Source organism: Petaurus breviceps, unplaced genomic scaffold (assembly GCF_028583685.1).
Source record: "Petaurus breviceps papuanus isolate PSGF00001 unplaced genomic scaffold, PetGlider_PUasm1.0 558, whole genome shotgun sequence".
NCBI lineage: Eukaryota > Metazoa > Chordata > Mammalia > Diprotodontia > Petauridae > Petaurus > Petaurus breviceps.
Genome location: NW_027186376.1, coordinates 4,914,986 through 4,929,658, shown reverse-complemented (window position 1 = coordinate 4,929,658; position 14,673 = coordinate 4,914,986). Strand labels below are relative to the sequence as shown.

General features: G+C 52.8%; 1 protein-coding gene and 1 long non-coding RNA gene across 3 annotated transcripts in view; one reads left to right on the top strand and one right to left on the bottom strand.

Annotated features, from left to right (window-relative positions):
• The window catches only part of LOC138173058 (uncharacterized), a 14,176-nt gene extending 9,938 nt beyond the window's left edge, over positions 1-4,238 (bottom strand). Inside the window, exon 1 of the long non-coding RNA XR_011171305.1 lies at positions 4,096-4,238. This is a non-coding gene — a long non-coding RNA (uncharacterized lncRNA). The remainder of the gene's footprint in view (positions 1-4,095) is intronic.
• The window catches only part of LOC138173056 (angiopoietin-related protein 5-like), a 15,633-nt gene extending 5,552 nt beyond the window's left edge, over positions 1-10,081 (top strand). For both annotated transcript variants that reach the window (XM_069102947.1, XM_069102948.1), the window contains 5 exons: positions 1,548-1,581; positions 2,304-2,395; positions 3,293-3,419; positions 4,252-4,437; positions 9,556-10,081. In XM_069102947.1, coding sequence (XP_068959048.1) covers positions 1,548-1,581; positions 2,304-2,395; positions 3,293-3,419; positions 4,252-4,437; positions 9,556-9,878 — 762 coding nt within the window. In that variant the 3' untranslated portion in view covers positions 9,879-10,081. The remainder of the gene's footprint in view (positions 1-1,547; positions 1,582-2,303; positions 2,396-3,292; positions 3,420-4,251; positions 4,438-9,555) is intronic.
• Positions 10,082-14,673: the final 4,592 nt, after the last annotated feature.

The window sequence follows — 14,673 nt, the reverse complement described above, 5'->3', positions numbered from 1 at the left end:
GGATGGGTAGGTGGATGGACAGATGGATGGATGGAGAAAGGGGGAGAGTCCCTGCATGCCAGGCACCAAGCTAAGTTTTGTGGATACTAGTACAAGCAAACAAGATGGTCATTGCCCTTATGAAGCTGACATTCTGCTGAGGAAAACAAGTCCCCAAGGGGAGCTGCAAAAGGTGTGTGGGGTGCTGGGAGTGCAGGTGGCTGGTCCCATCTCTTTCATGATTTCATTTCGAGGTCAGGACCTGTTTCTTCAGCACCTTTTCCATACTCTCCTGTCCAAGTGGTCTGTCATGTGCTTCTGAGACAAGCCTCTAAGGCATCTCCCTCAATCTTCACCCAGATGTCTTCCACAACGTCTCCTTCTGGTCCCCAGATGTCTTCACATGCGTCTGTCTCCTTGGCAGACAATGTGACTTTAGATCTTCTCTCGATGACGTCTGGCTCAGTGGATTCACTCCTTCCTCCTCTTTATCACCACCTTCCATCCCTCCCCCCCTTCAGATCCTCTTTTTTCTTTCTTTTATCTTCTGGTTGTTGAGCAGACACTCATTGTCCTTCATACCCTCCAGCTGGACCTTGGAAAAGAGAAGCCAGCCGCTCTCTGAGCAGTAGTGATAGTCACAGCTCCTGGGAGACCAGCACCAAAAACCTTGCTCTCCACACTTGCTGGGGGTGAAATCCCCCATCCTTGCTATCCCTCCGGGGAGCTCTTGTGGTCACTCCCACTGGTTGGACACACTTGTTCACCTTGCTGGGATGAGGGTCCCTTCCTGCTGTTTGGGTCTAGGCAGGCTACAGGACCTAGAGACGAGGTCTGTGTTCAAATCCAGCCATGTGCAAACAGCTCCTTGGTAAGTTTTCCCATCTATAGAATAGGAATTATATATATATATTCCCCTCTTCCCCCCACCCCCACCTCCTCCATAAAGTTGTTATAAATAAAGCTACTTCATCATTGTTCAGTTATATCTGACGCTCCGTGACCCCATTTAGGGTTTTCTTAGCAAAGATACTGGAGTGATTTGCCATTTCCTTCTGCGGCACATTTTACAGATGAGGAAACTGAGGGAAACAGGTTAAGTGACTTTCCCAGGGTCACACAGCTAGTGAGGAAGGCTGGATTTGAACTGGGATCTTCCTGCTTCCAGGCCCTGCACACTATGCACAGTACCACCTGCTGCCCCAACTACACAGAAACAAGCAGCCTCCCAGTTGCCTTCATCGCCAACATTGCTACAGAGCCGGGAGGTTTACAAAGCCCTTCATCAGGGTCTTGTTGTGTGTTCCCCATTTTACACATGGAAACACAGGTTCAAAGAGGGGAGTCACCCATCTGATTTCAAATACACTTAGCAGCGTCAGCTGGGAGGCAGGAAGGTGTCTCCCAAGGCAGCCTGGGCTGCTTTGGGGCAGTTTCCATCACTGGAATTGCTGGCACCTGAATCAACCCCTCTAGCCGCCCCCTGCTGTGGTGGGGAGGCTGCAATGGCCGTTCTCCCCTGGCTGGCAGGGCCACAGTGGGTGTTCCTGTTTCTGCTCCTTCCACAGGTGCCAGCGAAAACCGTGAAGATAAAGAGTCAAGGTGGGCCCGGGGCCCTGGTGGGGGTAGGAGGCCCGGGGCCCTGGTGGGGGTGGGGGGCCGGGGCAGAGGCTTTCCTGGAATCCTTCAGTTTTTGAACAGTGAATCTAAAGGATCAGGATGGTCAGAAGCCATGACCTTAAGTCTGACCTTGATGAGAGCTTGACTCTTCACTTGAACCCAAGGCCAGGCATGGCTCTGGAAGTGACCATCCCCTGGGAAGCTGGGCCCTCTCCCATGGGAGATGGGACTGCAGAGGGCAAGGCAGGGCAGGGGAGGAGAGTCTCGGTCATAAAGGACAATGGGCTTTCTCCTTAATGACCTTGGCCTCAGTCATTAGTTTGCCTATGTGGAGAGTGGGACAGTAACTCCTGTCCAACTTCCTTAATACACACTTCAGCTTCCTCAAAAGCCCCCTCCTCCAGAAAGCCTCCCAGAATTGACTCCCCCCTCTGTTTCCCACCTCTTCTGGAGTCACAGGGCTCAGGGGGGAATCCCACCCCTACCATTAATCCCCTCTGGGTAAGTCTTTGTAGCTCTGGGCCTCGGTGGATGAGACGACCCTGAAGGTCTGACTTGATTTAGACAAGTGAACAGACTCAGAGCCCCTGACTCTTAGGGCTGGGCTTGGACAGCCAGAGGCCGGCCGTGAAGATGGATGTAGAACCCTCTGGGCAGGATCCACAGAAATCCCGCGCTCAGGTCTGCTTCTCTGTCCCCTGCAGGAAAGGACTGCTCCCAGATCTGGAGAGACAATCCAAAATCCCCAAGCGGAGTGTATGTCATCAAGCCAGATGGGGCCCCCAAGCCCTTTCGGGTCAGTCAAGCAGCATTTATTTGACACCCACTGTGTGCTGGGTCCTGTGCTGAGGGCTGAGGAGACAGAAAAGGCACAACCAAGGCCCCTGCAAGGAGCTAGAGTCCAATGAGGACTACCAGGGCCACAGGAGCCACAGTCATACACGGAGGCAGGAGGGGGGTCTCTGAGGGGAGGTCACCTGCAGCAGGGCAGACTTGAGCTGAGTCTGGAAAGAAGCCAGGGATGCTCAGAGACAGAAGTGAGGCTGGAACAAGCACAGAGAAGGGGAAGGAAGTTTGGGCGGATCATGAAGGGCTTTGTATTTAGTCCTGGGGGTAATAGGGAGCCATGGCAGCTCCTTTAGCAGCTGAGTAGAGAATGGATTGGACTGGAGGGAGACTGAGGCAGGTCATAGTCCATGTGAAAGATGAGTGGAGAAAAGGGGATGGTGGATGGTAGACTTGGCCACAGAAGGTGAAAAGGGGCAGAGAAGGGGGCCCTGACATTGCCAGCTGTGGGACAAGCCCCTTCCCTTCTCTGAGCCTCAGTTTCCTCCATAAAATGGGGGTGGTATTCTTTGCACTGCCTGCCTCACAGGGGCCTGGAAGAGGAGAGAGCTTTTTTAATGCTTGGAGTGCCATAGAAATGGGAGGTATTTTCCATCATGATCCCTAAAAGGACTGGAGGCAGGGAGAGTAGGCTTGTATCCCATGTGGCAGATGAGATCAGACATTGGGAGGGCCTTCACATGTGGGAAGTCAAAGTAGGAGAAAGAAGGAGGGTCAAGAGGCCCTTTTTTCTGGGAGTCAGGGAGGACCCCCTCTCTTTACCCGTCTGAGACAACTCTGCTTAAAAGGGGCCGTGGAATGGAGGTAATGCCCCCTTCCACCTCCCACGAACCTTGTAACCCACCAGGCTTACTGTGACATGAGGAAAGGTGGCGGCTGGACAGTCTTCCAGAGGCGGACAGGGGGCAACGGCAAGCCTTTGGCGTTTGACCGGGTCTGGCAGGAATATGAGAATGGCTTTGGGGATGTGAAAGGTGAGGAGGCTGGAGGGTCCTAGCATTGGGGCACCATGGTCATGGAGAACCAGCAGGGGGCAGCTCTGCAGGGGGGCCTGCAGTGAAATAATGGGGCTGAACCCCACAGCTGGGGGCCATCCTCCCACTCAGACACCCCCTACCCCCGGGAATAATCAAGAACGGCAGATAATTGTAGGTAATCCTTAGAACGCAAAACAGCCCTTCCCATCCCCCCCCAACTGGATAATCCCTGGAACAAGGGACAAATCCTCTCACCCAGCCACCCTCCCAACTGGACAGTTGAGGGCATCAGATCATCGGAGATAATCCAGCAGGCAGAAGTGAATATGCAGCCTGTCAGATATCTCCCCCTCCTCTGCCAAGTGGGATAATCCGGAATTATGCACAATCCGAAAGTGGAGAATTCCCCATAGAAGTACTGACCTAGTCAGTCCCACCCTAAAAGTAGCTCGTGCCAACCATCAGGTACCCCCCCCCAGCCTGCATCTGATTGGAATTCAGCTGGCTTGGGCTCCTGCTTGTGGGAGGTCAGGGCTGCCCAGCGGAGCCAGTCTGGGGTGGGATGTTGGCCACAGGAGGGTAAGAGCTGGCCTTTGGGCTGATGGAGAGATACCCAGGGTTAGCACAGGGAGGAGAGGCTGGATCCAAAGCCTGGCACATCAAGGTCACATACCCAGAGGAACTTCCTTCAGTGCCCTTCCAAGACTGGGAGCCCACTCCCTGCTGCCCAGTGGGACCCATGAGAATGGCTGGCAGCTGCAGAGGAGACCGGCTGATTCCCTCCCCCTCCCCCTCGGCCTTCCGTGATGGGGACTCCCCTCCCTTACAGGTGAACACTGGTTGGGCCTGTCTAAACTTTACTCCCTGACGCACCAGCCCCGCACCCGCACCCAGCTGAAACTGGATTTACACAATTTTGAAAATGAGAGCCGCCATGCCCTGTATGACTCCTTCAAGATCAGTGACAAGTCCAGTTTCTACACCCTGAGCCTGGGGAGGTACTCTGGAAATGCAGGTGAGCCCAGCTCTGCCAGGGAAGAGAGTGAGCCCTCTCTCTAATGTGGTAAAAATTCAGCAAACAGTAAACTCCCACTGTGCGTAGGGCCTGGGTTTGCACAGGAGACTTAGACAATCCAATAGATGTTCATTAGTGCATCCATTCATTAGATATTAATGCATTTATTCATTCTGCGAGCATTTATCATGCTCCTACTGTATGCAGCTCCCTGGAACTTAGCATGGGAGAGATACAGAGTTCATCTGTGTAGCTCCCAAGCATGTTGCTAATAAGATGTAAACACAGAGAATAATGTGTTCCAAGCCCATTAGGGAGGAGTCAGAGGGAGAAGGTCGTTGCTTAGGGGGGCAATCACCAAAGGCTCCCTGGAGAAGGTGCCGTGAGTGTTGGGCTTAACAGGATAGGTAGAAATTGAGCAGGTAAAAAGAGGAGGGGCAGGATTCCAGGCATGAGGCAGGACATCTGGGGGGTCAGAGGGTCATGCTGTTTGGCCTGTGTATACAGCATGTGGAGCGTGAAAGGTCAGAACGAGTTGGACTGGTAGAAAAAGCCAGGGCAGTGTTTCTTTTGGCTGTAGCAAGGCCCAGGAGGTGATATTTGACCTGAAAAAGGCAGAACCAAAATGACTAATGCTTTGAGCAAGACAGAACTGAAGAAATGAGACAAGCGGAGTCCCTAATTGGCCTTGATGAATTCGGAGGGGAGGTGGGGGGTCTGAGAAGCACTGGCAGATGGGGTGGTTGGGTGACCTTTCAAAGGTCACCAAGAAGGGGAGGGGGGCCCCAGGGCAGATGTCCTGATTTTCTGAAAACAAAAGACAAAAAGTCTTTTAACTCCAGGCTAGTGAGCTTGACTCTTGCCAAAATTCTAGAACATATTTTTTAAAGGGACTTAGTGACTACTGAGAAAAGGAAGCAGTGACCTCAGAGCACCCGGATGGTCCGACTCCCTTCCTTCTTTTTTTTTTTAAAGCAATTGGGGTTAAGTGACTTGCTCAAGGTCACACATCCAGGTGTTTCTGGGTGGGTGCTGCGTATCTGAGCCCAGATTTGATCCCAGGTCATCCCGACACTGGAGCCGGTGCCCTTACTCGCTGAGCCACCTGGACACCCCATGAGGATGTTCCTTTGGTTTTGCTTTTTCTCTTTTTTTTTGTCTTTTTGGAGGGGGGGAAGTCAGGGCAACTGGGGGTTAAGTGACTTGGCCAAGGTCACATAGCTAGTGTTGTGTCTGAGGCCAGATTTGAACTCAGGTCCTCCTCACTCTAGGGCCAGTGCTCTCTATTCTTTGCACCATGTAGCTGCCCCAAAGTTCTGCTTTTTCTTTTTTTTTTGCTTTTTGGAGGGCAATATGGGGTTAAATGACTTGCCCAAGGTCACACAGCTAGTTTTTGTGTTAAGTGTCTGAGGCCAGATTTGAACTCAGGTCCTTCTGACTCCAGGGCTGGTGCTCTATTCACTGTGCCACCTAGCTGCACCCCCCCCCCTTCCTTGTTTTGTAGACAGGGATTACTAGACCGGTAGACAAGGAGAATTCTGTAGCTGTCATTAACCCGGAGTTTAGCTGAGCATTTGACCAAGACCTTAATGCTATGGTACAGAGATGTGGGTTAGATAATAATGCAAGCAGTGCCCTGTGGTCAGCACTGGTTGAATGGCTGAACTCAGAGAGTGATAATAGCTCAACCTTCCTAGAAGTCTCCAGTGGAAGGCCCCAGGGATCTATCCTGGGCCAGAGACTATTCAGAATCTTTACCAATCGCTTGGATAAAGGCAGAGATGAAATACTTCTTACTTTTATGGATGACCTAAAGCTTGAAGGGGCAGCTAACATAATGGATAATTGAATCAAGATCTGAAAAGATTTCTATAGACTAGAATGTAACAATACATTCCTATGCTTGGGTTCTGGTCATCAGCCTCCCAAGTAGAAGCTCTAAGAGGTGTGACTAGACAGCCATTCATCTGAAAAAGTTTCTGACAGTCTTAGTGGACTCCAAGCTCAGTGTGAGTTAGCAGTGTGGCCCGGCAGCAGTCCAGTTGCAGTTGCAGGCTGCCATGAGAGGTGAGATGTCCAGCGTTAGGGGTGTGGCAGTTGCTGCTCGGGAAGGCCACTAAGGCCAGGCTAGAGCATGCTTATAAATATAGGCAATCAACAAGCATTTATGCCAGGCCCTGGGCTAGGTGCCAGCGTAAGGCAGTGCTTTTCTTTGAGGGGTTTCCATTTTACTAGGGGGACATGACAACTTCACAGATGAGTGAAGTTGGATACAGAGGGCAGGGTGGGAGCTGGAGTAGTCCCTAGGCTTCTCCTAAGAGCTGGGCACTTGAGCTGAGCTCGGAAGGGAGCCCAAGAGGTAACGGTGAGGAAGGGGACCAGGATGGGGACAGGACTGGAGATGCCACTGACAGGAGGATCTTTGGAAGGAGCCAGGGATGGGGCTGGAGGTCGATGCTGGACATGTGTGCCTCCTCCTGGCCCCTCCTTATTGGTCTTGCCCTCATCCATCCAGTGCTTATAAAGTGCCCCGTGTGGGTGCCAGGCCATGTGCTCAGCAAAGTAGATGTGGGTGGTCAGGTCAGCGCAGAGACGGATAGACAGACAGACAGAACACACTGTGTGCTGACCTCTGGTGATACAGATGGAAGTAAGCACTCTGCCCAGCAGGAGTCGCCATTCTAGTGGGGAAAGTATGGGTAAAGTGGGGAACACAGTGGGGAATGGTTATTGAGTGCTCTGGGGGTCTGGCTTCCAGTAAGATGAGGCAAACCTCACCTGGCACAGTCAGGGATGAAGTCCATGGTTGCTGGGGAGGGTCTGGGGTGTGAAGATGAATATATGGGAGCCAGCCTGTGAAGATCTCTAAGAGTAACAGTTAAAATTAAGGTAAACTGAGGCACAAAGTCCTGAGCACGATCAATTTATTGGCAAAGTGTGAATTTGCCATTTGCCAGTCACTAGGATCTCAGCTTCCCCAGCAAAGCCAAGACCCTCCATGAGATGGGCAGCTCCCTCTCTTTTGGGGAGGACAGACCAAAGAACATGCCCTCAGAGGTGGTGAGCAAGTTATGATTGATTAGAAGAGCTGACATTATAAATGACAAATTTGCTCTGACTGATTCCAGAGCTGAGGCACAGGGGACAATAGGATTGGTTGGAAATTGAGAATGAGGGGTCCGTCCCCTGACTGAGACGTGGTCTTCATTTGAGACCACCTGCAGGATCAGACGTGTTTGGAGAACCAGGCGCCCTTGAAAGAAGGCTTGGGGGTGTGAAGCTCCTAGACCAGACTTCCTGGCACCCACCCTCGTCCCTCAAGGGGAACAGATCTCCTTGAGGCAGGAATGGAACAGTGAGGAGCAAGGGAAGTGATTTCTCAACTTATCTCGTGACAGGCTGGTTAAAATTCTGAATTAAGTTCAGAGACAAAGAACCATGACTTAAGTAGTTGCAGGACAAAGTTAATTAATCACAAATAGGATAAATTAAAAAGCCAGAATCAATCTGATTATTTCAATGCCACACTGAGGAGCTTCCTAGGGACACTGGGGAGCCACCAGGAGCTCCTGAGTGAAGGAGGGCGCACTCAACGCCTCTGAGTTTTAGGGGCGTCTGTTTGGCAGCTCGGGAGAGAATAAAGTGGAGAAGGGAAAGGCCAGTGAGAACGCACCAGGCTAGATGAGGGAGGTCCTGAAAGCCTGGGAATGAGGAGGAGGGAAGAGAGGTTGGGCAGGAAGAACCAAGCATTAGCAGCCATTGGATATTGGGGGTGAGGGACAGTGAGGAGCTGAGTGACCGAGGCTGGGAAGCCCTTTGACAGATAGAGGGAATTTTAGAAGAGGTGAGGATTGGGGGCCACTTAAGTTTTGTGGAATCAGGGGGTCTGAGAGCTGAAAGCGACCCTGACACCATCTAGTCCCGTGACTACCTGAAAAGCAATCCCTACTCAAAACATCCCTGACTAGTAGTGATCCAGCCCATGACCAGCTGTCATTTTTAGGAACTAACTATCATCCCCGCTCCTACCCCAAGCCTCCCACCCTGCCAAGTGTTCTTTTCTTCAGGGTAAACATCCCTGGTTCTTTCAGCCTCCTTATCAATGGACTAAAGGCCCCTAGTGGACTCCAGAACTGTCTTAAGTTGTAACCTGTTGAATGCAGTATTGCAGATGTGGTCTGGCCAGGTCCAAGTACAGAGGGACTGTCACTTCCTTACTCCTGGAAGCTATTAATGCAGCTTGAGATCCAGTGGACCTTTGTGGACTGCCAGATCACATTACTGACTGATACACAGCTTGTGGTCTACCAAAACCCCCGGATCTTTTTCAGAACAACTGCTATCTCTGCCTCCTTCCTCTTCCATCTGTTGATTCAATCAATCATCATTGATGTGTTTTGTTGACCAATTGTGTGATTGTTTGCATTTATTCCTACTGAAGTATGTTTTACTAGGTTCAGCCCCCGGGGCTGACAGATGCCTGTGACATCTTTGTCAGTCCTGATGCTGTCCTCCACTGAGCTGCTTCTCCCTTCTAGTCTTGGGTCATCTGCACTTGTGTTAAATGATTTGCCCTAAGTTACTGAGGGAAACAGTAACTAACCCAAGGCCTCAAGTTTGATGGCCAGGAGGTCATACAGGACAACAGAAGATGGGCTGGGTTGGGCGTCACAGATGGAGAGAGGGAAAAGCAGGCTGACTGTACCCTGAATGGGAGGTGGGCAACATAGTGGTGCCTAGGCCCAGAGGCAGGGGCACCTGCTCTGCACCTGGGCTTTGGACAGGAAGAGAGGTGAGGTGATGGGTAGTTCTCTGAGCCTGGGTCCTAGATGGGAGGGAGGACAGGGCGATAAGGAACTTGAACCTGGACCAAGGATGGAGAGGGGGCCTGGAAAGAGAAGGGGTCTCTGGGTCAGTCCCTGAGTCCTAGACAGAGGAAGTAGCCCTGGGTGGCACCACCTGGTCAAAGGTGGAGGGTGTCTGTTATGAGCCTTGTCCCTGGAAAGAGGAGGTGATGCCAGAGAGAGGGTGGCCTCATCACTGCACAGACTTGGGTCAGAGGAGGCAGCACTGCTCGGTGCTACAGCCCATGGCCCCAACCACTGCTCTTATGTACAGGAGACGCCTTCGGTGGCCAGAAATGGAAAGGAGCAGCCTCCCAAGTTGGCAGTGCCTTCAGCACAGTGGACAGGGACCACGATTCCTGCAACCCCTGCATCAGCGGAGACATAGCCTTCAACGAATGCAGCCAGAAGAATGGGGGTGCAGGCTGGTGGTTCAGCGACTGTGGGGTGGCCAATCTCCATGGTGACTGGCACCCTAAGGGGAACCACAAAGGATGGGGTTCTGACATCCACTGGGGAACCTGGAGCCCAATTGAATCCCTGAAGGCCACTGAGATGAAGGTGAAAACTGTGGTGGTGAAAGCAGCCAAGGCTTAGGTGCCAAGGGCTGCTCCAGCTGCCCCAGGACCAGATCAGAAGCATGGCGGACCCAGAGAGCCCATACACAGGCTCCTGGGCGTGACTGTGGGGATCTGACGGCACTGAGAAACTGGGGGGCAGGGCCTGGCGGGCAGGATGGGCACACAGTGTCTGCTGTAGGTGTTGGGGAAATGATCAGTAAAAATGGAGATTCCAAAGCCTTTCTTGTCTCTCCCTCAGTTGGCGTTTGAAGTCTGCCTCAAACCTACCCATTCTCTGGAGAAAGACAAGGGTAGGAAGGTGGAGACAAATGATCTTGAGGGAAATAGAGCCAGTCATGGGAGAGTATCTGTTTCCAAAGGAGACCCTGGGTACCCTTGATTGAGGAGATGGCTTTGCAGGAACCCCGGTGTCAGGGGTAGACTTGACATTCAGAGACTCATTTGGGGAGACTTGGGTCCTGTCCTCGGGGAACTTGTAATCTGTGGGGAGATTGAGGAGGAACAGGCCCTGGCTGTGGTCTCTGGGTTCTTACAGTTTCTGAGTCTCTCCTTTATCAAAGAGACACAAGGAGCCTGAAATGTCTCTGATACAGATGCGATGTGCAACACAGACATCAGACCAAAAACCATTCCCCGGTGGATTTGACCAAAGAATATCAACAAACACTTCTCTAAAAGAAAATCTCTCTTTTAACATGCACAGGAATGTTCCAAATCACAAATAGAAGTGCACAGCACAGACCACAGAGAACACAGACATTTCATCCCACACCCAGCAAATTGGTAATAACGCCAAAAGAAGGGTCAATACATCACTGTTGGAGGGGCACAGGCACTAAGGCACAGCTTGCTGGTGGAGTTATCCAACCAGTGGGAAAGGAGAATTACACCAAGTCAGCTACTTTTTTATAGGGGCCTATTATGTGTCAGGCACTGGGCTAAGTGTTGGGGATACAGGTACAATAAAGGAAGACAGTCTCTATCTATCTCTAACTCAAGGGGGGAGGATGAGACATAAACAGAAGCTGAAAATGATTGGGGGTGTGTAATGGAGAAATAAAAGGAAGCCTGGAGGGGGGAAAGAGAGATGGCCTGGGCCCCTCCTTAAATGGAGCCTCTAGCGCTCATGATTCTGCCCTCCAAGCAGAAGCAAGTTCAGATCTCTCAGGATGATATTTCCCAATGCTGAGGTCCCTGGGGGCGTGATGGAGAGAGTCCAAAGGAGCCCAGATTGGTGGGAAATAAATGAATCAGATGTCTATGCCCTCTGACCCTGAGATCCACTGCTGGTCACACATGCCCTGAGGAGGTCAATGACAAAAAGCAAAGCCCGGTACTCCAGAATACTGGTGTCAGCCCTTCAGGGGAATATCTGATGCCCATCAATTGAGAAATAGCAAATCACGGTTCAGAAACGTCCTGGCACATTACTGTGCTGTCTGACACCCCACACTGAAATCATGAACATGTAGTATATGGAGAAGTATGGGAAGACCGACATGAACAGATACAGAGTGAAGTAAGCAGAACCAGGAGGACATCGACGGAAAGAACTCAAAACTGAGACAAAGTGTTGTGATTATGACGGCCCCTTGATCTTGTGGAGCTAATTCAGCTTTGGGGCAGATGGATTTGTGTTAAGCCCACATTTCAACAGCACTTGAAGCTTTCTAAAGTGCCTTACCTCCATCTCTCAAGCCTCCCCTATCCCTTGGTGTCCCTATTTTGTGGTTCTTCATGACCCTTTGGACCGAAGCACCCCAGTTCTGTCCATATGGTTCTCCTGGCAAAGATACTAGAGTCGTCTGCTGTTTACTTTTCCAGTGGATCAAGGCAGAGGTTAAGTGACTTGCCTAGGGTCACACAGCTGAATTTGAACTCAGGTTCTCCTGACTCCAGGCCCAGTGCTCTCTCTACCCACTGGCCACCTCGCTGCCCCACGGTGGTTTACCAGTGAGTAAACTATGACCCAAAGTAACCGACTGACTTGCCCAGAGTCACACACCTAGTAAATATCTGACCTGCATTTGAAGTTAGGTCTCCCTGACTCTCCAGATGTTAGAGACTAGGGGCGTCTGTGTGTGGAAGGACACACTTACTATCAGAAACCCTGCATGTTTTTGGTTGGTTTCCCTGGACCGGGCTTTTTCTCTTCTCCTTTCTCCATCCATTGCTAGGGAGCCACTGCTCACCAGGTAGAAAAATATTTGGAAATGAAGATGATTTAATAATAAAAATGATCAACAAAAACCGAGATTTTCTTTAACCTGATGAATCTCAGTATGTCAGTCTGAAGCACGTCTGACTTCGCTGTGGATACGTTGGTCAAATTCAGAGCTACAATATGGCAGATGAAGCAAGGTGGGTGGCTGCGTGGTACAGGGGATAGAGCACTGGGCCTGAGGAGGTAGGGAGACCCGAGTTCAACTGTGACCTCAGACACTTAGTATCTGTGTGACCCTGGGCAAGTCACTACACTCTGCCTCAGTTTCCTTATCTGTAAAATGAGCTGGAGAAGAAAATGGCAGACCACTGTAGTATCTCTGCCAAGAAAACCCCAAACAGGGACATGAGATTCAGAGAGGCATTTGCCCTCATAAAGAGATTGGTTTCCAAACACTCTGCCAGTGGCAGCTAGCTGCCCAAAAAACTCCTGAGTACAGTCCCAACCAGATTAACATATAATTGGGAAATATGTAATGGAATTTTAAAAAACACGATAAAATCTAAATAACATTAACATGGGGTTTTCTTAGTCACTTTGGGCCTGCAGGGATCTTAACTACTGGTGACCCTCGTTTGTCTCCAGAGTTTGACACTATTGGCCCAGATTGCTTCATCTGAGCTGGGGGAGGAGTGGGGATCCAGCTTCTCCCTCCCCCCCCCACCAGCACCCCACTAGAAAAGGCATTGGGAAACTGGGGGCAGTCCAAAGTTGGGTAGCCAGGATGGGGAAGAGACTTCAGTCAATGGCAGGAACAGAAAATATCTGGCTTGGAGAAATCACGGTGGACATGAGAGCACAGTTACGTGAAGAACTGTCCCAAGGAAGGATAATAGCTTGTTGCTGTCCTGGAGGACAGGACTAGAAGTGATGGTGGGGGTTACACAAGGGCCAGGCAAGGGCTGGAGTCAGGGAAAATATCCCGGGGATCCTCCCAGCCCTGAGCGCCTGTGATTCCAATTGGCTCGTCTCTGGTTGGCATGTGGCTCCTCAGTAGCTGAGCTGGTCCTAGGTCCAGCAGCATCCTTCCCTTTAGATGGTGGTCGTCTCCCTGGGGCCCCCAGTCCTCACTCTTCACTGTCCTCGGGAAACCGCGGCCTCCCCTCTTCCAGGAACCATTGGCCCTGGAGGCTGCCTGACTCTACCCCGCATCTTCCCCTCAGCAACCCCTTGTTCTACGGCCCCCCCTGCCCATCCACCTCTCAGGTCCCTTGTCCAGCAGAATCTAGCCTGTGGACCCACTTTTCCTGGCAGGGTGACCAAACTCCTCCCACATGCTCGGGTTCTCTCCAAAGCCCACATCTGAGTGAAGAGCTTAAGTTTCCTTCAGCGGTACTGGGACCATAACGGCCGTTTTCCACTCACCACAAGGGGAACATTGTTCCCTTATGGCCAGAGAGCTTGGGTCAGATGGATGGGTCGGCTGTCCTGTCTGTGTGAACAGAGCTAGTGCGGGTGCTGCTGGAGAGCCCAGATTTGGGTCAGTGGCTTTTCACACTCTGTGCTTTGGCTGGAAAGAGCAGGGACAGCGAGAGTGTAGAAGGGTGTAGGTGATTACCCCGACCCCTCCCTCAGGGCCCTGCCTTGGTCTGAGGCCAGGGGAGGGGCGCTCCCAAGGCAGGGCCCTCGGCCACCCGGACCTCGGGCACAAGGGCTGGGGGAGGGGAGCCCCCACCCGGACCTGGGCACAAGGGCTGGGGGAGGGGCGCCCCCACCCGGACCTGGGCACAAGGGCTGGGAGGAGGGGCGCCCCCACCCGGACCTGGGCACAAGGGCTGGGAGGAGGGGCGCCCCCACCCGGACCTGGGCACAAGGGCTGGGAGGAGGGGCGCTCCCACCCGGACCTGGGCACAAGGGCTGGGGGAGGGGCGCCCCCACCCGGACCTGGGCACAAGGGCTGGGGGAGGGGCGCTCCCACCCGGACCTGGGCACAAGGGCTGGGGGAGGGGCGCTCCCACCCGGACCTGGGCACAAGGGCTGTGGGGAGGCTGAGGCGAGGGCCCTCGCAGCGGGCGGGTCCAGCCCTCTTTCCATGTGACCAGAACAGAAGAACGGGGCCCAGACACCAGGCCTTGGGCACCTGTTGCAGGCTCTTCGGCCTCTGCGGGGCCCCGGCCCAGGCCGGGCACGGTGGGCGCTGTCCGGGGCGTCTCGCCTGCCCTCGGGGGTGCAGTTTCCCTGACAACAGCCTCGCCTCCTTGCTGGGCTGCGGGGCCTCTTCTCGGGCTGTGCCCGGCTGGGCGCCCTGCCAGCGTCCCCGGGGGCAGGGACTGGGCTTCCATGCCCCTCTCCGCAGGGTTAGTGCTGTGGGCTCTGGGCACTGCTGGGTGGAAGGCTGACCTCTGAGCCGCGCAGACCTGAGTTCAAGTCCTCCTCTTGCCACCCACGGCCCCAAGCACCAAGCAGGCGCTGCCCTCACGTTCAGCGGTCCGAAAATGCACGGGAATGAGCCCTAGGGCCTGGGGATGCTGGGCAGGGGGTGAAGCCGGCCAACACTGTAAGAGCTGAGAAAGAGCATCTGGCATCAGGGGAGGGCACGGCCTAGATAAAGGCACAGGGATGGGAGATGGTGTCCGGCAGTCATATC